This window comes from Hirundo rustica, chromosome 4 (genome assembly GCF_015227805.2).
Source record: "Hirundo rustica isolate bHirRus1 chromosome 4, bHirRus1.pri.v3, whole genome shotgun sequence".
In the NCBI taxonomy this organism is placed as follows: Eukaryota; Metazoa; Chordata; class Aves; order Passeriformes; family Hirundinidae; genus Hirundo; species Hirundo rustica.
Genome location: NC_053453.1, coordinates 22,225,990 through 22,249,784, shown reverse-complemented (window position 1 = coordinate 22,249,784; position 23,795 = coordinate 22,225,990). Strand labels below are relative to the sequence as shown.

The window sequence follows — 23,795 nt, the reverse complement described above, 5'->3', positions numbered from 1 at the left end:
AGCTTTCATAGCATGACCCAGCAAATCAGTTCTCTGGAAACATCCATTTTTTAAAACCTTGCCTATACAGAATACATTTAGAATTTTAAAGATGCCAGAGAAACAAACAGACTTCTGACTCCACGTCACTTTGGAAGAAACTTTTCCAAAAGAACATAGAAGTTGCCACTCAGAAGCACTTTCAGCCCAGTGCCCTGTTCTCAACAGGACATGGAGGGAAGCATGCAGGTATATATTCCCACTAATTCCTCATATACTCATGCTGATACTGTCTCTAGAGGTTTCTTCATCTAGAAATGGTATCTCTGTGTACCTTTTGAATGGATTTTTGCTCAAATTAATTTCCATAATGATTTTCTCAATCATTTCGAACTTTCCAAATCTACACCCAGCAGTGCAGTTCCACATCTCTACTAGCTGTGCCTGAAAAATGGCACCCACTAGTACTATTCAGCAATTGTCTTGTGGCACTGGAAGAGAGAGATTTCAGTGTACAGGAATTTGTTTTAGAACCATTAACATGATTGGATGTTTATCCTTGCAAATGCCACATGGAAGCAAACAATCTAAAACTGATTTCTACAGGACTTGTACCAGAAAACAACGGAAATACATCACGGAAAAATATATCTCCTTTGAGAAAGTTCCTTATGTATGTCTTCATGATACTTAGGATTTTAAAATTTGATTAATATAATTTGGAAAAAAAAATTCCTAAGATGGTTTTGAATTGGGTGGTGGTTAGGGAAAAAAAGCTATGCAAGAAAGATGCAAGCCTATAAGAGCAGCATGAACTAGCTCTTTGTCAAAAGTTCTTCATCGTAACAAATACGTAGAAAACAAAACAGTCAAATGCTGTTCCTCCACTGCAGGTACTAAACTGGAACTGATTTGTTACAGGATCTGTAGGAGTTTAGGAATAGAGAATACTGCCTGTGAGGGAGCATCAGAGCCACCTGCTGGGGTCAGTCCACTGCTGCTGCACAGACTTGTCTGACAAGTCTCCCCGAAACTGCAATACTACAGTGATATTCACCTACAAAACTGCCATTATTATTTTTTTTTTTAATCCATAAAATCTAAGAGAAAATAGAAGTTGTAGTACTGATGTGAGGAGATAATTTAAGATGCGAGGAGAGGTTTAAGTTGCTTCTCCTTCCTCCACATTTTAGAAATACTTTTTGAAAAATGGCATTTATTTGTAAATAACACAAACAAATAAATAGTTTTTTATGGGTGTTTGAGTGATCAATTTCAAAATAAAAAATTACAAATAATATTTTTAGCATTACTCATAACTGTTGTTCAGATCTGAGATTGAGATTTTTTAATCTCTTTCCCCAAACAGAATTTTACATGTGTGTAAAATTATATATATACACATATACATACATATATAGACCCACACATAGAGGACTCATTTCCTGCTATAGCTCAGTCAAACATTAGAGGATAGAGCAGTCCCTGTGTCCTGTAAACATATAAGAATAGGTGCCTGCGCTCCCCAAATATTTGATTTACCACAATATTATAACAGAATTTATTGGAATTTGCAAAGCTAAATTTTCAACTAGGCTTTAATAGCTCCCACACAAAATATTTTAAAACCTTCTTCCAAAATAGATCATGTATATAGAGAGAAAAACTTGACCTTTATAGGCACTAAGAAGCTACACTTCGAAACTTCTAAAAATAACATCTGTTCTTTTACCTGTTCTGGCCAGGAGAACATGCACTTTTTTCAATGATAAACACTTTCAAAAGACAATATAAACAATCAAAAGTGAGATTAATTCAGCTGCATTATAATCATACTCCCATCTTCTCCCTTGATTTAACCATGCTGCCCTCCTGTGGATGTCAGGACACAGGTTAAAAAATCTGGTTCAAATCAATCCCTGTTACCTGTTTGTGACAGACTTGAAGAGGAAAGAAAATGCCACCGTGTAATCACAAAATGTGGTTAAATTAAACTTCAGGGCAAGGACTGTGAAATTTATATTTCAAATAGTTTTAAAATTAGTATTTTAAATTAGTAGAATTTCTCATTGTCCCACAAATCATGAATCTGTGGGAGCACAGAGTCATACATATTAATAATACATTTATTCTCAAATTAGGGGGAGAACACTCATCGCATAATGATGAGTTGCTTCATCTGCTGAAGTGCCAACACAGTTGAACACATACATTATAAAGATTATCCAACAACTCAAAAAGCATAGAAATAATTTGCAAAAGTATCAGTATTTGGTAAACCAAAAAATTTTAATGAGTTAAACTGTAAACTTTTTTGCCTAGTCCAGTGATTCTACACACATCTTGAGAAATTATTGAGTAAAAATATGTTACATCTTCAAAAAAATATATAAAAGATGGTTTGGAACACAAGAATCTAAAATTAGGGGGAGCTCTATAATCAATTATTCAAATAAATTCTCTCATGCCAAAAAAATCTTTCTTTATCAATTATATTTACATAAAACCTCTGTTATTATAAAGTGTGTTAATAATCAACAGGAAATTAATATTATGCACTAAAATGTTTACATAACTTGAGCTCTGTTGAGGACTGTTGCTTTTCTTCCAGACTATATTTGTAAATGCTGATGACTGTGCTTAAAGTCTTACTGACAAAAATACTTTAAAATACTTTCTCTCTGAAAAAAGGCTAAAATTTTTAAAAGCTACAAAATGTAGTGTTATTTTCTGATGTTAAAATACATAAGGAAGTAAACACTTTCTTTACAATCTTCTTTAACTTAGAAACAAAAATGAAAAGTGAAATGTTAAATTTTAAATCAAGCCGCTCAGTCAAAATATTTTTTATATTGTTGAAAAGACTGTGAAATAAATAAAAAGTCTCAGGAATGTGAAAAAAGGTAAGAAATTTTTTCAGACCAAACCAGACAAGACAGTTTAGTCATATGCCATTTTGTGCCAATTAGGGAAGTTGCTGACATGCCATATCAATAAAAAAACAAATGACCTAAGCAGTGGGACTAATTAAATGAAATAAGATAATTAAAAGCTTCTCAATATATAACAAAAAAATATGACTGAAATTGTTCTATAATGTTGTCATTTTATTTTCCCATTATCTCCTTTTCTGCTGAGCTTTAATCAGTGTATCTATATGCATAAAACAGTGTCCAGATGTTAATGTGTTGATGGCAAGAATCAGGTGTTCAATTAAAATATATTGAGTGTGCAAGGAAAAAAACCAAGCCTTCCATTAAGGAGAGTATATACAGCTCAGCTAAAAATGGATGCAACATTTCTGATTAAGTTGAACACACACATTCTCTAATGATAATAAAATTTTATATTACATGATTATTAACTTAATCATCCAATTCTAATCTAAGGATCACATTTATTTTCTGTTTGAAAATGGATCTATTGCTTCTCAATATACAAAACGATGGTAAAGCTGCATTTACAGAAATCGCTGGTTTCCCTCCTCTGAAGCTTTTTTTATTTTCATCAGTAATGAATGAAAATATCCCAATTGTAGTGTACGTACCATTTGTAGAGATCTTAGCCTAGCAGGTGCTCCCAGCTACTGGCAATACTTGTAATATTTGATACCTGTCCCAGATGTGTTCCTTGCACAACTCCAATTTCATTTGGATGGCTTCATTACTCAGAATGTGTTTCTAAATGGCTTGACTAAAAGATCTGAAAAATTACATCCCATGCCCAGCCTACTGCCCTTAATCTAACGTTTGCTTCAGATCTTATCTCGCCCTTCAAAACTAAGTCTTTAAACCAGATGAAAAAGGTTAGAGAGCTACAAACATTCAGCTTTAGAAAAGAGAATTGCTATCAGCTATCCAGCTGTGGGGGGAGTACATTTTTAGGTACACTTCTCATTTTTACGCACATCAACACGACTGAAAACTGAGCCAAGTTTCTTACTCTCACTTGGCCTAGTACATGGTGCATTCTGCTTAAGACTTTGAACCTAAAATGGTCTCAAAACTTAAATTAGCAGTTAAAATCACAAATGTAGAAATCCATGATAAAAATAGTAACTTTTAAGCCAGTGATTCACTGAGCAACTAGTCACAATAAATACAAGTTGTGTATTTAGGAGAAGGTACACTTCTCTCATCACAACCATATCAATTTTCATCTTTGGAAAAAATTATGAAGAAAAGCAGATGGCAGTTTTGGGCTGGCAATCTTCTAACATTATCAGAGAAGATCTCCATGTGGAAGGAAAGGGAAGCTGGTCTGACCCCAATGGACACTTAGCAGTGCAACTCAAACTTACCCATACCAGAACACTTCCCCTGCCAATTTGTCCCCAGATTAGTCCATACAAACAGCAGCACGAAAGGCAGTCTTAGAGGTCTTTGCTGTCTGTTTGTCCAAAGACAAACCATGCACAGGATTTAACATACACATGCAGGAATTAACATGCATGCATTTTTCTTAAGACACCATCCAGAGCACTATGTCCAGCCCCTGGGCTGCCAACATAAGGACAAAGACCTGCCGGAGTGAGTCCAGAGGAGGGTCACAAAGATGTTCACAGATATGGAGCATCTCTCCTATGAAGAAAGGCTGAGAGACTTGGGGTTGTTCAGCCTGGAGAAGAGAAGGCTTTGAGGAAACCTTAGAGCAGCTTTCTAGAGCCTAAAGGGAACTTATAAGAAAAGAGGAGAGGGATTTTCTGCAAGGGCACATAGTGATAGGACAAGGGGGAATGGCTTTAGGCTAAAGGAGGGTAAGTTTAGATTAGATATTCAGAAGAAATTCTTTCCTGTGAGGGTGGTGAGACACTGGAAAAGATTGCCCAGAGAAGTTCTGGATGCCCCATCCCTGTAAGTGCTCAGGGCCAGATTAGATGGGGCTTTGAGCAACATCGCTGAGCAGGCACAAAGTTAATTTATGGTGGGATTAAATTGAAACAGGTTTGAGATGGTAAGCACACAAAAAAGGCCATTTCTAGTGTGGGATAAGTTCTTTACAGTTTTCATTTATATAAAAAGACTGAGTGAGCTAATAGTGCATAACTATATAAAAGCATCACTACACTGATGACATTGCAGAAACTGCCAGCTTATCGAGGCGATGCCTATTTGGGGATGAGACATACTCAAGGCCCCTGATAAAACAGTACAGTATTGATCTGCCAACACAATTGTGTTGACATTTAACAGGACATGAACTATTTAAAGGGAGCTAGCTATGACAAACATAGTATTTGAACAAAACAAGAGTAGTACAGGACCATGGGTCTCTGCTATTATGCCAAAAATAAATGCAATACTTGAATAATTGAAACTATACTACTGTGGAGAAAAACAAAAAGCACAAAACCGCTTAACTGAATTTAAAAAAAAGTTACCTCTGCCTTTACATTCAGCATTGTGTTAGAATTATTTTTGCCCATAAAGAATAATGTATGAATTGAAATCCACCCTCAAACCCACGATAGCACATAACTGACCCTGCAGTTTCTGAGGCAGCTTTCTGATGCACTGGGTGCATTAGATTGGTCACATACTTTTAGTTTCTGAAAATAATTTTGCTTCCGTAAGTACCTTTCATTTTGTAAAGGCTTATATTCCAAAAGACAAAAATTAGGTGAATTTTACCTTCCTAGAAGTAGCAGATGGGCAGCACAAGAGACAGAAGGACATAAGAGGTAGGTGGCATGTCCCCATCCTTGCAGTTAATAGGACTGGCACTCTCAGTATAGAAATAATGCCAGGCCAGGCCAGACCATATGCAGTGACAATGTACATCAGGTGGAAATAACTCTTAAATTTGATGTCACACAGATTAGTGTATGGTATCAAGAAACAACTCAGGTCACCTGATGAGAAAGGCTAATAAATAAACCGCCTCTTTCTGCATGATATGTGTGCTGTGCTTATTTGTAGCAACGTAAACAAAATCTAAAACAATTATTTAAATGATGATTGGTCTTGCAGTCTAGGAAAATAAGAATATTGCTTAGGTGACTATGTAGAGCATAATGTTATGAATATCATAATCAGTTACATCATCATTACTACAGACTCTGCATGTAAGGGAAATTTCTAGACAAGTTTCAAAAGAAACTTAGATGGCAAAAAGTTAAAAATATTAATCTGAAATAAATAAAAATATAATACAAAATAACACATAGAGCCTACCACATCTAAATCTGGAATAAGTTATGAAGCAGGAATACTTGCATGCAATTTCCTTCTAATGATACTGTTAGCATATTTTCGATTCATTTACAGAGGAGCACATTCAAGCAAATTTTGCTCTGAATTATACTTTTCCAAAGCTATGGGAGCCGTGTAACAATAGCATAAAGAAGCCAACCTGAACTTTCCAGTCAGACTAGAGTCTCCTCAATTATGCTGTAGAGTTACTGTGAAGATCCCAATACTCTGAACTTATTACTGCAAATTTTAGAACATCTCTGATATGATAAATTTCTTCATCATTTATTGTATTAAAAATAAGCAGCCTACTCTACTACTCTGTGCTTTCCTTTTAGTAAGACAAATGATGCATAGTCAAAAATTATTCCCTATATTTCACCACACATCCACGAAATTATTCAGATGATGATTTTCCCTGTGAAGACCTAAGAAAGCAGGCATTTTACTACAGCATGACAATAATTTATTTTTTAATACTTCCTTCAGTCCACAAAGTGCTGACTGGACAGCCCATCTAGTCTACTTACTTGGTAGGAAAAACACATACAAATGAAACCTAAAAGTTAAATGTTTTATAAAAAAAAAACCCAGTTGCAAATCAAAGTAATTTCTCAATTCCTCCCCTACAATTTAAAGGTCTATTTTCAGTAAAATATTAGTGGATCATTTCACCTTCTAAGTTACCAACAGCTGTGCTATTTCTAATGAAAGTATAGAAAAATAAAATTTTTGCATATTAATAACTTTCCAAAGTTATGATTTGAGCATTTCCAGTAACTGGCGAAATGGTTTAAATTGCATTCTTTATGTTTTTAAAAAATTCAGTAAAGCAAATATTTACAAGCACAAATGCAAGATTTCACACAACGACATGTATTTCATGTACTTTATGTACAATCCATGGAGTACAATCATGTACTCCATGTACAATCCTTAATGGAACCCTTGGCATGGGCATCAGCTGAAGTGTTGCTCAGTTTGGCCCAACCCCTTTCAGGTACCTAAATCAAGTACCTAAAGAAAAAAGGATTTATCTGCATTGGTAAATTAGTCTGAGTAAGGAATGTGCTTTTGAAGAAAAGCCCAAAAGTAGCAGCACTTGGGTCACACTGCAGAGTTGGTCCATAGCAGGTGAACTAGACTTCTCTTGCATTAAATGAAATCTGCTGTGGTGCTCAGCTAGTGTACCTCACATATTCCAGCCACTAAGATGCTGTAAGTCTAGGACAAGACAGGACAGAGATTGAACTACTTTGCCAGAAATGCATATGAGGTGATTACCAGATCCCCAGCAGTCTCAATACAGATCTGTTTGGGCACACTTCACACTTGATCCCTTTGTAGTCAAGGAGACAAATGCCAAACAGAGTTCAGGTCTTCTGGATTACTATCTCTTTTTATTGGGTAACATAATTTCAGTAGCCATCAGTGGTTAAAAATCCTTCATAGGTGCCTCAGACAAGCCCAGTTTACTGCTCTTAGAACCATTAATTCTTTAATTCTTCTCTCTTCCTGGTAGGATTATCACATGAAATTTTTGGTACAAGTGGCTGTTACTAGAAGGTACTCAATTGACCAGGCTCCCTCAGCAGTGATTCTGTGTTCAAATTTTCTCATGTGGAGAAGACATGAATTTGGAGTCAGTCCCATAAACTATGATGACAAGTCCTAAGTGATGCTGCAGCACAGCTCCTCATCACCTTTATGGCCTGAAAATGATCTCTTCTTTTTTGTGATGAGCTGAGAATTGCTGTCAAAGGGTTTTTCCACTCATTTTTTTCATAACACATGCACCCAAAGACCAAGAAGTTGAGATGGGAAGAGCTTTAAAGTTAAGAATTACAAACTAAAAATTGATAGTATAAACTAGAAAAGTCTGTCTAATCTACGGGCCACTGAGATGTTTGGTCGTAAGTTCTGAGGTAATATATAATGAGAGGAAAAAGAATTGGCATTTATATATGAACGCAAGGCACCATTAAGATAAAACACAAGAGATAACCCATGGCAAAAGAGGAAGAGTTTAGGACACACTGAAAATGTGAATAACTGCATTAAAGAAGGCTGAGAACAGAACAAGGTACAAAACCCAGTATGCAGGAAATGGACAGGTACCAACACGACCATTCACCCCAACTGCTGATTTTATGAGGTTGAGTAAGGACTTCAGCAAAGCTGAGCCAAAGAAGGATTTGACACACACACAGTACTGATCATGGGGATTTTCTACACCTAACCAATCATGCATACTCCACCCTAGTGAAGGTAAGAAGACATTGAAGAAATGTTGCTACAGTTATAATCTAAAGACAATACATATACAACTGAACTTGCATCACTCTGATTCACTCAGATGGTTAAGAAAACCCATCTTAACATTTCAGAAGCACGCAGCTTTAAGGTGAAATATAAAAAAAGAAGCAACCTATATAAACAGTTGTAATTTTTTAATGTGAGGGTAGAATCACAATTTAAATATAAATTACATATTGATAAAGACATATTCTTTAATCTATTCTCAAGTATTTTACTTTATTTTTTAAAAAGTTGTGAGCAAAAGCAAACCAAAATTTTTCATAAGAAAATATTTTAAGTTTTATGATCAACCTTGCCTAACCCATAGATATTTTTCACATGAAGTCTGTTGTGATTAAGCTAAGTGAGTTTGGATCTAAATTTATATCTCAGTTTTTACAAATATTTCAGATTAATTACTATGGAATAAATGAAGAATGACATCTTAATTAGTAATGCTTCTCTTGGTAATTAGGATTCTCTTGGCTTCTTTTTGCAATTAAAGTGGCAGTGGCATATCATTAAGATCTTCAAAGATTCCCTGTGCCTCTTAGAAGCAATTACTGTGCAAAGCACTGAAAATCAGGCTCATAGCTATAATCTGTTCTCTAAGGATCTAACGGCAGGATAAGCACTTTTGCTTCTTCCTTCCATAGTAATTTTGCATTAACCCATTATCATTATCCAATCAATCATTAATGCAATTTTAATGTGTCATTTTTCATGAAGTTCAATTTACTTTTTAAAAAGTAACTGATTATAGTAAATTGATTTTGCAAAAGTGTGTAATAGTAAAATCATTTAAATGAAAACACTTATCACATTAGCACTTTTCTCCATGGCAAGATGCTAACATTCATTTACCACAATGAAATACCAGCATTAAGCACAAAGTAGCATACGAAAGTACTCACATGATATACATCGGTGTAATAACAGTAACACCTTCAAACATCACTAAAAGTGCAGCTTATAAGGTACATAGGAAATTTTGACCTTAATATATCCAAGTGCATGTTCCTTTATGAATGTTAAAATAAGGCCAGGTTTGTCAGAATTTAGCAAGATAAGATAGTTACAGCTACATGAATGACATTTTTGAACCTCTGACAAAATAAACAAAAAATATACATCATTGCTTTTGCACCCAATTTAAAATTGTTTATTAATTATGACTTATGGGCCAAAATTTGACTAATGTTTCTGAAGAAATATAAATCTTCTGCTTTATTTAAAAAAAAAAAATCTGTTACTTTCTCAGTAGTCTCATTCCAAATGCTGAATGTCCTTGAAATACTTGGATTTACTCTGTGCTGGGATTTATGAATTTTATCTTGCAGAAAGGGATACTCACGTGCTTGTCTTCAGGGTCTCAGATCTTCAGTCAGCAACTGTCTGTGATTTAGTCTTGAAAAGAAAGATTATCTCCTCTTCATAAGTTATCTTGAAAAGCTCTTATGGTTTCAAAGGAATCACGTTAACTTCATGCTGTAGTAAACTTACAGATCAACCATGCCAGTGTAATAAATACGATTCACCAAATTCGATAAATCAAAATTTTGGAATTTTATTGAGAGACAAAATGACAGTCTCGGACAGCCACAATTAAAAGGACAGCGTCGAGCCCGGGATTGGCGCTGGGTGAACGCGGCAACACACTTACCTAGTATGTCACCCCCCAAGTTCACATTTCTGGCTTGGAGCAGTCTCTTTTTATACACTGGATCGCTAAGAGAAACTCGGGACTCCGAGTTTCCTCCTTCTGAGGCAGCCTCATTAGACATTCATGTTCCAGTTCTGGGATTCTGAATAGAGTTGCTCGAGAAGACAATGCCTTTAATGGACGTGTCCAGGTGTGGTGTGGAGATGTTCATTTCAGGAGGAGATGGATGAGATATCGATCTGATGTAATCATCTGGTTCTCTGGGCTTCCATCTCCTTTTTCCGTTGTCTTTGTTCTCCCTTTAACGATTCCCAGCAGAGGCATACTTGTGTCCCTTTTTCGGGTAATTCCTATCATAGTTTCCTCGTGTCCCTCTTATGTCTTTTCTGGCAAAAGAAATTCCTGCACCCTTCTCTGGGCAGCTTTTGTCTGAGTTAACTCTTGGTATACTGGATTAGAAACAAAACTTATATTTATAGGGGTTGAATTACATCTTACATCTTTTAACACGAATTAACTTTAGGACATATAACACACCAGTCTTTTCCAATACAAGGTCTTCAGCAGTGGCTACATTTAATGAAACATTCTAAAGTTTGCAGACAGGATATTTTCATAGAAGTTTGTGACAAATTCTTCCTCAGGATTTTTCAGTGAGTAAAGAAAATATGCTCTACACATAAATTTGTGATGCTGGATGTTAGATGACTCTTTGGCACACCTTGATGTAAAGTAAAGAGCAGGTGTTCCTGAATATGATACGGTATTTGCTGGGCTGCATATTCCAGATGATGATCACATTTTTTTAACAACCCCACTTTTCCTCTTCAACAGTCCACTGTGTTTGAAATTCAAACAAAGACTATTTCATCAGCCACGCAACATATCTTCCATGACTGGTAAAAACCTTGCATTAATACAGTTTGCTTCAGCACTACAGAGCCACCTACAGCTACAGTACTTGTCTTGATCAAACCTGAGATTGTCATGCCAGGTTGTTGAGGGTTAGATTGGTTTCTTTTTTTACTTATAGATTTTTTTTTTTCCCCATAAGTTGCTAGGAAACTAACTACTGGGTACTTATGGGTACTTAAGCAAAACAAAAGAAGTGGCCAAAGGAGAGGAGCGTAGCACCTGCCTACACTTCTTTTGGTCTCAGGGAGTTTTCTCTCGGAGGGAGAAGATACCACAAGTTTTGGGGGGAGGTAAATGACGAGGATGGGGGCAGCTGTGCTCTCTCGCTCTCGGCATCAGAAGGATCACGGTCAAGCTGTTGCTTGCTGCAGGGAGAACTCACTGTCATCACTGGAGTCCAGACTTAGGGATCTACCACCATCTGTGTGTCCAGGAAACCTGAGCTCGCCTTCTTGTGTCCTGCTGGAACAGGGCTGGCCCTGTCCCACCCCTGCCACTTCTTGGGCACTGCTCTAGGTCTTTAGGGTGCTGTAGCTCCGCACCCTTGCCTTGCTGGGACATCCCACAGTTCCAGCTACCACCGCAGAGCTTCTGATACATCTCATCCACCAGCCCAGGATTCCCGCTCATTCCTGCCATTCCAGCTTGGTGCTCCTCAGAGTCCTGCAGGGGCACCGGGATCAGACTGCCCCGGTGAAGCAGTTCTGTGAAGCAAAGCCTCTCCTCCATCCCTTCCGAGCCAAGAAGGCCATCATGAGGCTCCTGGTTCTGTTTTTTGTTCATGCCATAGTTGTTGCTGTTTGTTTGCCTTGTTACACATACTAGTAACGAACTGTTATTCCTACCCTCATATCCTTGCCTGAGAGCTCTTTAATTTCAAAATTATAATCATTCGGAGGCAGGGGATTTACATTCTCTATTCAAAGGGAGGCTTTTGCCTTCCGTAGCAGACACCTGTCTTTCAAACTAAGACATAGGTCTAGCCTGAACATGGTTTCGGAAATGAAACTTTGTAGTTCACACCTCTTTTGTCTTTGAAGTCAAATAAACTCAGATGAAACAATGATACTTCTTTATGCCTTCCTGTCAGAAATTACAATTAAATCTTTCACCTCATGTTTCAAAAGTATACGGCAAGCAAACACGAGGTCACATTGTCCATGCATTGAGTCTGAACATGAGCCAACTCTAATTCAAAAGTGTTGGGAACATGTCAGTGACCCCAACAGTTCTGTAGTGCAGGTACTGGCATCTGTTTTTGGGTTTTATGTTGGGTTTTGGCCAGCTATGACATCTCTCTGTCTCTGCTACCAAGTCCCATGACCTCTTCAACTAGAGTAAAAGAAATCTCCAACTCACTTTTGCTTCATAAATAAGTCTCTTTATGAGACAATTCCCTTTGGAGATACACGCTTTTGTTAATTTTCTGTACTCCAGACATCTTCATAAGCTTATAAAATACTCTTTTGAAATTAGTTCCTCAGTGTGGGTGGATGACAATGAGGTTTTTTGGACAACTTGGGTACTAGAGGATAGCTAGACCGAGCAAACATTTCTGCTTCCCATTTGCCAGTAACAGGATAAGACAGAAACTCTGCACAATATAAAATCATAGTGAGACGGAGCAACTAAGTTTTACTTAGACCCAGCTGACATGAATACACACAATTCCTATGATGGGATTATCTTGCAGCAGACTACTGCATCCCACAGTGTTACATGTAGCAAGATTTCACAAGGCATCAGCTGCGACAAACAGAAATCAGGAGTATTTTTGTTATTTGATTAGTTAATCAAGAACACATCTTTACTTTGCGGTAATCATCCCTTTCCTAGACACGAGGAAGACTGGCTAAGGATTATCTTTTCACAGAGGAGTTTCAAATGGGACAAAGCTAGTCAAGAAATCTCCCATTTATATATGGATTGCTGGTCATCTCAAAAAAACCTGGAAGGCCTGATGCTGGCAGTGGGCAATCTCAGGCAATTTTTAGAAAGATTTACCTTCTAAACTTATTTTACAGTAATTAGGAGTAATTGTAGTAGAAATGATAAAGATACTAACCACTGTTCTGCATGCAATATATATAGAGAAAAGTACCTGACTACCTCCAGTGCACCTTTTTTGTTTTTCAATTGCCAGCATAGCACTGATAAACGACCGTGTCAAGGTATCCCACCCCACCTAGTAATTGCTTTGAGAAAAGTGAGAGAATGCCTGCATAGCCTCAACACCTAAATTTTTTGGCTGCTATAGTGAGGCCATATAATTAAATGAACAGAAAATAATTCCAAACTATCTGTTGTAACGTACAGCTTGCAAAATTCAAACAAACTCAACAGCTTCCATCTGACTTCTCCTATGCTCCCTGGTCTTGACATTCACAAAACAAAAAGCAAGCATTCTACCAATTCTACTTTGCTCTTTGAGGCAGTAGCTAAAGTCATTGCTTTGCTACCCTTTTCTAAGAAGAAATGCAACAGCAGCAAACAGAAAGCTAGATGGTGCTACTATGCTGACTTTATGGTTTCAACCAGATAGGAAGAGCACAAACTTGGAAAAATGAATCAAACACTATAAAGGGATCCAGAAGAGTTTACATATGTAGATGAAGAAATTCTGTAGTTAGGTAAGTATTTGAGTATTTTAACATTTGGTTCAGGAAATTATGCTATGTCAATGAGAAATAAAAAAGCTAAATGTATCTCTTGGATAATCCACTCTTGCTTTAGAGAGAGAAAAACATTAAGGAGACACATATTTTCAGTAACTGTTGAAAAGTACTATACAAAATTTTATCTCATAGGAAGTAGTACTAATTGAAAAAATCTATGCTTCATATTGCCATATAATACCAAGCATTAGTAAGAATTTTCTAAGATGTTGGAAACACCTTAAGTAGTATTCTAGGTTTCTAACACTTTTCTTCACATTGAAACAATTCTATAGCTATTCATTTAAGAAAAATTAAACTTGAAGTTTTAAATTAGCAAAAGATTCTTTTATCTTTTTACTGTTGGTAAAAGAATTTTTTTAGGTAGTCTGACATATTTGTATGTTTTGGCTCAGAGACTAAGGACTGATACATTTCAAATTATAAAGGCTTATCTGTGACAGAGATCTTGCAGCACTTGCTAAGAGAAGTGTGATTATATTCCTGACATCTTTATCTGTACAAGTAACCCAGAATTGCAAGAGTAATTTCAGTTTATTCACCTTGCATATTTTTCTGAAATAATGATAGTGGGAGCAGATCTCATCTTCAGATCAAACCCAGATTACTCATCTTCAAGTTGTAAAGGTAATTCTGTTTCCCGCCCTGCTCTTCTTTGCCAGGTGACCATGGACAAACAGCCCTAAGAGCTGGCACCACCCTCGTTCTGGCTGACTTCAGTGCTCCCGTGGCTCTTCTCAGCTGAATTACTGAGCTCAGTAGCAGCAGTGACTGCAATTTATCCAAGTGACAGGCACACATGACAGCCCCTCCCACTGAGAAGCCAGCAGTCCCCAGTCCTATCCTCAGTTTTGTCACCAAATCGCATGTGACCTTGGCTGATCTCTGTTTATTCCTATGCTTCATTTCACTCAGCTGCAAACCAGATTATACTCATCTCTCTAAGGATGGGTTGCAAGTGTCATAAAAATGAGAGGAAAAATTACTTATTCTCTAATTCTACATCTTAGAAGACTGCTAACCAGAGCATTTTTCTCAAAGATTTCCATTAGTTCTGGAACTACAGCAGCAAGAGGAGAAATGTGATTCTTCAGTCAGAGTCAGGAACCAGTAGCTATATTTACTGTTTATAAATGCTCTCCTAAGAATATCTTGGCCAATTTCAAGTGCAAAAGAGAAAAAAAAATTAAAATATTAGCAAATTAATGGGGATTTTTACATTTTCAAAATACAATTATAAACAAAAAACACAAAGCAAAGCCCAAAACATGAGTTGTTGAGAGAAAAATAATTTCACACATATTCCTTATTATTACGGAGACTACAATTTTAAAAAAGTCATCAAAATACTTTATTTATAGATGAGAGACAGAGAGAAAATTCTAAGCGCTTGTAGAATGTTTATTCCAAATGCAAAAGTTTAAGAAATTAAAGGTATAGAATTTCTATATGCAACATGTCATAGCAGAAAGCAGAACAGAACATAAAAGAATGAATTTTTCCTTTCAGATCTTCGGAAATATTCAGGGCAAGAGCGAGGCTGAAATGTTTTACTTTGGCAGTCAAACCCAAATACTACCACTTAGTAATATAGTCCTGTTCAGGCTGTTTAATTAGTAAGAATTTATTTTTACATTATTATTTATTTTCCTTTTTTTTTTTTTTTTTTTGTGTGTGTGTGTGTGTGTGTGTGTGTGTGTGTGATAAGACCACTGAGCATTACTAATCCTTTTAAAGCAAGCTTATAAAAAAAATCTCAGTATTCTTTTTTTTTTTTATTTCTAGATTGGAAGCAGTAGAATCATATCCCTCAGTAACCACTAGGCTATGCTAAGATACAACTCAACAGGCCCACAATCTACTTTTTAAAATAATGCATGATTTAAATGCATGCAGATGTGCAAAAGCACATCAAAAAACCCCTCTGATTTAGAGAAGATATTTATAGTAACCCACATATCTTGAGTCAATTAACCTGTCCTGCTGGGGTTTTCAACCCTAGTATAATTAGGAATTAAGGGGATCCAAGTGAGCCTTCCTTAAGCAAGCAGTAATTCCCTAATGCTGCTATTGTAACTCAACAGATAGAAACAGGCTTTTAGCATCTTATAGAGGAAGTTTTTAGCTCAAATTTTACTTCTTTCCTCTGAAGATTGCAACAGAAAAAAAAAAAATAGAAATGTTAAAAATCTCGTTTTGTATGGACGCTTGCTTTACTAAATAAAGGAGATTTTAAAAGTATTTGTTATGTGCTCATCCTTTTAGATAAGGGAAAGATTACTACATTCTGTGAGAAAGCAAATACAATACAAATTATGAGAAAGAAATCTGGAATATCATGAATTGTCAGTAATTTGAACTGTTCTACAAATGCCCACTAATGAGCGATATTTACCTTGTGACTACTCAGACTAGCTGTGACTGCTTTGCCTTGTAATGTATTGACAGGATTTATGTACAAAAGAATGGTTATATATCAGTCAAGTTAATTCCCACTTTGAGAGTCTTTCATGCAAGAATAAAAATAAAAATATAAAATAAGTTATAAGATTATGTTTACTGCAAGATGTATAATAGGAGTTACACTTGTAACCCATTTTTTAAAGCATGTCACAGAATACATTGAAAAACCATGAATCGTGTCCTTGATCTTTTTTTTTTTTTTTTCAGAAGTCATATAAGTGGAGTAACAGCAGATTAACTGTATGAATATGTCAACATAAAAAATAAACCTCTTTTTTGGAGAAGTACAAATGAACTGCAATTGAGATTCATAGTAGTGTTGAGTCATAAAGATATTTAAGTCTTGCTCTTTGAAAGGTTACAATTAATAATTAAAAATCCCAACTTTATAATCTAATTTAAAATATAATTTTTGGTTATGACTGTGGAAATCAAAACCAGAACATGATTTGAAGGTGCTGCAGTCCAGAATACTATTTGTGACTTTGGTACAAGACAGTATAATTTGTAGAATTGAATATTCTTGAAACATAAATGCAAAACAAGTTTTGAAGTCTTCCAGCAAATCCCCTGTGTTAGTAAGTAAAGTCAGTCTTAATTTTTTTTCTGAAGAGATAAAATTGAAAACCATTATTATATTGGGCCTGTGAGTTTTGCCAGCCCTGCAGAACCTGAAATATTTGGGCACAGTTCCCAAATCTAAAAAAAAAGTCTCTTACCGTAATTATGTTAGATAATCTACTAAAACTCATCCTTCTGCAATTGGCTGTAGGATAAAATTTGGATTCAACTCTGAATAAATTTTGAGATTCTCATCTGAAAAACATTATGTAACGCCAACAGATTGCCTTCTTTTGCGATGAGAGGCACATGAATTTTGTATGTTAGTTTGTTAATTCTGAAAACGTAACTTATCTAGTTCAAACACTGGTTAAGGACAAATCATGAGATGCTTCTGAAAAATACAACGAAGAATTAGAAGTTAGCTGGGTTGAACACACTAACTACACTAGAAGGCTGTTATAAAGGTTGCAAAATTCAACTTGATGACATGATGAAATTCCAGAAGAAAGAATGCTCATATTCTGTCATCCTTTTATATCTGTTCCTTTTGTTTACTCTATGACACTGTATTTAAACATATGACAACATTCTAACAACAAAATAAAATAAAACAAACAAAATAAAATAAACATAGACAAAAATCTCCCTGTCATTTTCACTATTCAGGATAGCAGCAGCTGCCTTTGAGCTCTTCAGCACTTGGTTTTATCCAATGGCCTTCTTCATTATGTTTTACGCAAAGACTGCTTTACAGAGAGACTCGAGTTTCAATAGTGTGCAGGTTTGCCAGGTGTCTTAGGTTACAGTGTAAGATGTGCCCACAGTATGCATTCTATCACTATCTACATGAGCTGTTGAAGCTAGGTTGGGCAGTGTTTCCCTTGGCCCCTCCCTCCAGACTATCTTCTGTTAATGGCCCATCAATGCCCTGCTGCATGACTCATAGATAACTCCCTCCAGGAGCAATCCCTGTTTAATGGGCAATCAAGGACCCATTGCAAGTCTGATAAAATGATATCAGCCCATTGTGAGATGCTCCGTCCAGGGGGAGGAGCCAAGCATTCCCACCGGGATATAATCTGGGATTTGGGACAGCATAGGCAGCCTTACCCACTGGATTCCCAGAGGACAAGAGCTACCAGACCTTTCTACGGGAACACTGCTTCAACAAGACCACTTCATCTGGACTGCTACCAGCACCAGAGGGTATCAGGTCGTATTCTGACTCTGTCAGTGATCTTTTGTACTATTGCATTTATTTTGTTTTATTTTACATTTCCCCCCCTCCTATTAAATTGTTTTTTCTGACTTGGAGTCTCTCGTTGGTTTTGCTTTCAAGCCAGCACACCAGGGATTTGCAGAGCCTGGCACTGTTACATGCTCTGCAGAGCACAGTGAAGTGACAATGCCTCTACCCCCACAGCTCCTCCAGATGCTTCCCTAGATTCACCTTTATATGTGTATGATCCTGGGAGGTGGTACTATTTTCCCTTGAAAAGTTTTAGGCTTCAGATATTAATTGTTGGGATATTTGGACTTGAACAGCATGATGAATATTTAAAGCTCCATTTCCACTGACTTCGGCTAATAGCTGTGATTGGCATGCACCTCTGTGAAATCAGATTCCAGTTTATCAAACTGGACACAGGAAACAGATATCATCAGTTACCATAGGCAGAAACATTTCAGTGTCTTACAAGGAAGTCCTTCTGTGCAGCTCAAATGGGGATTAAAGCTAGTTTCTTCCAAGCAACCCTCAACTATTTTAACTGCAAAACATTCCTTTGCCTTTCTGATGATGCTGACCATCATTCATCATGTTTCTAGTATCTTCACAAATGCAGATTTCCCTAATAACACAGTATCAGTTCAGAACGACAGCAGCTTTAATATGTGTATTTAGCAGGCGGGAATTCCTCTTGAAAAAACAGCAAATGACCACTTAATACTTATAGTTGCCTGGTAAGTCAAGACAAGGCTGCAGGGAGTACCTAGATGATGGCTCTTCATAATATTAATAGTTACTGACTGTCCACACTAACAATTCTACTTGCAGGTGTTCTTTCCCAACAAATAACCTTTTCCTTCTTCTCACTGCAACTCCAGTGTTTCCTACAGTACCTCATCAATCTCTTCAATGGTTATTGAAGGAATTATTAAGTTTTATTTCACTTCACATATATTAACAGTGGAGAAGTCCACACATCCGTTGGTGCCCTAACTTTCCTTAACAAGTGTCTAGGTAATAATGATTATAGCTAATAGAAATAAAGAAAAGAAAATGATGACTGACCTAGAGCATTTTTGGTGGGAGGAACTACAGTATATGCCAGGAGAATACTCACAGCAGTGGCCCTTAAGTAAAATGCAGAAGTAAATCACAATGCCAGGAGAGGAGTATTCAAAATCCATCTGAGGAAGCAACCATCAGCAGCAGACAAAAGGGATAATGGTTGAACTAAATCATTGACAACAATATTTGACTTTTGGCTGCTTTACTGGTCAGATATGGCTAGTGATATAAAACAGTATGGAAAACTGAAAGGGGAGGGCGGTTAGGAAGATCCTCTGAAGACCCCAGAAGACCAGTTCCATGCCAAGACAGCCTCTGGAGAAATACAGGAGCATGATGAGAGGAAACACTGGAGCTTTCTCCTTGTTGCTGGATCCAGTTGCACGTTATACTCTAACAGGAGCTGCAGACAGCATGACCCCAACATTACCAGTGACCTCATCAAAAAAAGGGAATTTCTCCTAGTCATTGCTTAGGATAGGTGACTGGCAGCACAACACCCCTGATGTGTTTAGGGTGAAGTTTGCAATTGAATCAGGTCATGTGCAGATGAATCTGCTGTGCATCATTCTTTGCTGATGCGGTTCAAGTCAGCCTGCCTTCATGGCTGCCTTTTGACAAGCCTGCTGAAGAGGGTGGGCAGCAAGCACCGTGCCTCCCTGCATCCTGCACTCCTGCAGCAGGCTGAATACCTTCCAGCAGCAGGAAACTGAATCCATGCTAGTCAGCTGTATCTAGACAAAGATGTGCCACCATCACCAAACCATTTCACAGGTGTTTGATGCGTGCAAATGAATGGGGCTGGAAGTGGGACTTACAGGAGAGCATCATGCTTTAGTACAAACACTTAGCTCTTCTCTCCAGATCCTCTCTACTCCAATTTATTCATGTCAGCTGAGTCTTCCTGCTCTCTCCTGCTACCTTATCCCATTTCCCTTATGTATTTGCTGCCCTGCTTTGAAGGTTTCCTGTCTCAGTTCCAGTCTCCAAGCACAGAAGCTCCAGTTCCCCCATTGACTCCATGACTGGTTTCTCTCTATTTCCTCACAGGTCCTGGGCACCAGCCATAGGTCTCCATCCCGCAAATCTCAGTTAGAATCCTAATCATTTGTGTCTAAGTCTCACAAAACCAAAATGAGGGATAAGATTGATACCTTGGAAATTTGAGCCCAACTGATTAACACTTTGACAAAATTTAAGTCAATTTGGTTCTTTTTTTAAAGAAAATATCATACTTAGGAAATTTTGGAAATTACTGCCTGTGTAAAATGGGCAGAATACAAACAGGAAGAGACTAAAAAGAAACTTAAATAGCTCGGACCATACATTGATTCTTAGTGGTTGCTTTATAACAAAAAATACAAACTTGCTTACTGTCAGCAACACTACTTGTTTTTGCAGGTGGGCTGAGGAATAATGGCGGCAAGTCAAAAGAGGCTGTCTTCATGAATACTCTATTTCACATAGTTTCAGTGTTAGACAGAAAACCATCCTTAAACCAGCATTCATACACAATTTTTTTTTCAAGAGAAAGACCATACAGCAGTTAGAGAAAGGAAGGAAACACTATGTGGCAAATACCACTCTATTCAGGTATATAATTAATCCTATTTTAATGGAAAAATATGTTTCTTCTCAATATTTTTTTAACAAAGTGCCACATTCAAAAGTGGTATCTAAATGAGACTGCACTCTTAGTCCTTCATTTCAGATGTAGCTCATCATCTGTCTTTACATGTCACTGAACATCTAAAATGAATGTTATTCCTGACCACTCCAAACCTTTGATATAAAATGAATACCATACTATAGGAAATGGTTGAGACATTTATAATATTTTACGTATTTTATGATTTTAGATACACCTTGTTAAAACATAGATACAGTGAGACAAAATAATAAAATAGAGACAGCCAGGAAATGGGCACTTACCCACAGTGCTTCATGTGGGGTGGTTTATCCATTCTCACTGCCAGTTTAATTTTCAGATCATTATCCTGGCTGTTTTTGGGAACAATCATTTTATGCAGATCAGGAGACTTCGGGCTATTGGATGTTGGATATAACACAACCTGCAAGTAATGAAAAGAAAAACTTCAGCAAGTTGATAAAAAAACCCACTTGTAGTCCTCAATGGAAACATCTAAGCAGTAAAGATTTTTGTTGCATCTCCTCCAATATGAAAGATGACTAAAAAAGATTTCCTAAATCTAACAAACATGCTGACTCAATGTCATTGTAACAGACCAATTTCAAAAATCAACTCCTTCCTTCTCTTACAGATGGGAATTTTCATATTATGAATTAATAAAATTTCCTCCTCTTAATATATTTTGAATTAACAGTTTGTTTTTTTAAAAGGAACAGTTGGAATTTCAAAGGGTCATGTACAATTAAATAAGAACTTAAACTTTTACATTATTCAGTGGTCTGCTGGAAACACCCTTTTGAAGCAATTTGCTGTAGCATTATGTAACAGATCAGCCCTCAGTGGTGGCATTGCTTGAGAGAGGATAACCAAAGTATATATCTTGTTATTGCCTCCAATTTTTGATCAATAGTATTAATAAAAGTCAATTTTAGTAAAAAAACACAGAAATTGTAGGTGAATTCCAAAGCATCTTTGCTGCAAATGGAATATAATAAATGTAAGATATTATGCCCAATTCACGTGATATGACACAAAACTTTTGTTCAATCTACAGTAATAGACACAAAACCCCCCAAACCATTGAATTTTAAATATTCAATTTTTTTAAGAACTAATTTTAGATTAGTGTTAGTCACAAGCTGTTAAATATTTATTTACCATCCAAAAAATGTATCCAGTACAATTAAAAATTACTGCTTCAACAAACCCTTACCCACTGTGACATTTTCAGTAGTTAAATGCTGCTGAAACATAATTTCCTTTCATTCTTATTATAAGCACTATGAATATAGACTCTGAAGTATTCTAAAGTATTAGAATTTAGACTCTAAAGTATTCTAAACATACTATCTGGGAGACTTTAATAACATTCTGTGAGTTCTGAATTACAATTACCATGAATTACTGTTATCATTTCAAAAGTAACAACACTCTAAAAAGCATCATTCTTCACATCTTTCATTTCTTGAAAAATAAAATTAATCATTATGTTACCCATCAAGTTAATTTCTTACACATAGTACCTGTGTCATATATCTAAAACACAATGTATTTTCTTCTGTTTTACTATGAAGGTTAAATTAAGGATTTGAGTACAACTGTCCAAGCAGTATAAATCTAACAAATGTTATTAAGCCAAAATTATTACAACAGTGTCATTCAGATCTAATCATCTGAAAGATGGCATAAGTGGAAGGTCTTCAGCTTCTCAGTATTTTCCAGAAGGACATTTCTGCATCCTGTTAATATCAGGAGCTCCAGCCAAGCAGAGAAATACGATGCATTACTCCTAATCAAACACACAACTTTTGTAAAACCAGTGGAAGAATTAACCTGTCAGATCTATGAAGTACATTCAGTACCTCTAAAGCAGTAGCAGAAGAATCAGTATATTCTGATTTTAGCAAACCAGGAGGTTACTTCTTTTTCATTTTGCAAATGCACAAAAACTGCTATTTAGAATAGAATAGAATCGAGCTTATTCTTTCCTTTTGGTTTTCATTCTGAATAAAAGGCATTCCTTAAATAACATTTAAAAACATTATGACCGTGGCTACCTTTGCATTCTGATGATTCAAAGGGAAAATTATTTTTATTTTATTTATCCCTTTATCTGCAAGATTATATAAACAGAATTATTATACATTCCTTTAATTTAATCATTCATTAGGCATAAACACAGGACTGTAGGTGATGCTAAGGATTTTTCCTTTTCTACAGTCTGCAGTTCCTGTTGTCCTGTAACAGTTTATTACAGCTCATGCATCTCAAGTGACATCTTTCTCGTGGCATCTTCCTGAGCTTTTAGAACACTGATCAAAATAAAAGCAGACAAGAGTATAATTAATTTATATCTGTGGTACTGACAATTCCTTTTCTGAATTTTTAAAGGAGTATTACAGAGCTTCAATTTCAAAGCTCTCACAAAGAGTAAGTATCTGTCAGACTATTTAAGTATGCACTGTGCTGGGTTTGTATTACACTTTGTCATTCCTTCCAGCTTTAAACAAGGAGAGCTTGAAAGAACTTTTTAATCAAACTTTTTGTTACACACAAACACATGAAACATTTGACAGGCATTAATTATCTTCACAATAACCTTCATATCAATATTGCCCTTAAGGGCAATGATAGCTACTGTGTAGCCAGCATCAGGTGGCACAAGCTGCAAGCTCCCATGAAATCACTGAAACCAAAACACGTGGCAACTTCTCCTTGATAAGAAAAGTAAAAAATTGCTGAAATTTCTGTTAAAAGCATTCTCTCCACTATGGAACACTGCAATGTGAGGTCATTGCCATTGTCCATGGACAAACTTCCTAAGGTTATTCTGTCTCAGATTTCCTTTCAGCACTGCTTAAGGATTTAAATCTTCTGGCTGCTTCATAATCTACTTTAAAAAATAAAATTGTATACACTGAAATGTCTTCTCTGGCAGATATAACAGTCATCTAGAGGATACCCTCTCTGTGCCTAAAGCCTTTATAAATTTCATAGGATTCCTACTGCATCATATATTTCTGTACTACATCATATATTTCTGAAGTATTATTTTATTTTGATTTATTTCATTGCTCATATACCTGTGGATATCACCATGGTA

General features: G+C 36.4%; 1 protein-coding gene across 9 annotated transcripts in view; it reads right to left on the bottom strand.

Moving 5' to 3' along the window:
- CADPS2 (calcium dependent secretion activator 2) overlaps positions 1–23,795 on the bottom strand; it is a 290,272-nt gene that overhangs the window by 120,527 nt on the left and 145,950 nt on the right. For all 9 annotated transcript variants that reach the window (XM_058420273.1, XM_058420271.1, XM_040062395.2 and 6 more), the window contains exon 8: positions 20,974–21,113. In XM_058420273.1, the coding sequence (XP_058276256.1) occupies positions 20,974–21,113 (140 nt within the window). The remainder of the gene's footprint in view (positions 1–20,973; positions 21,114–23,795) is intronic.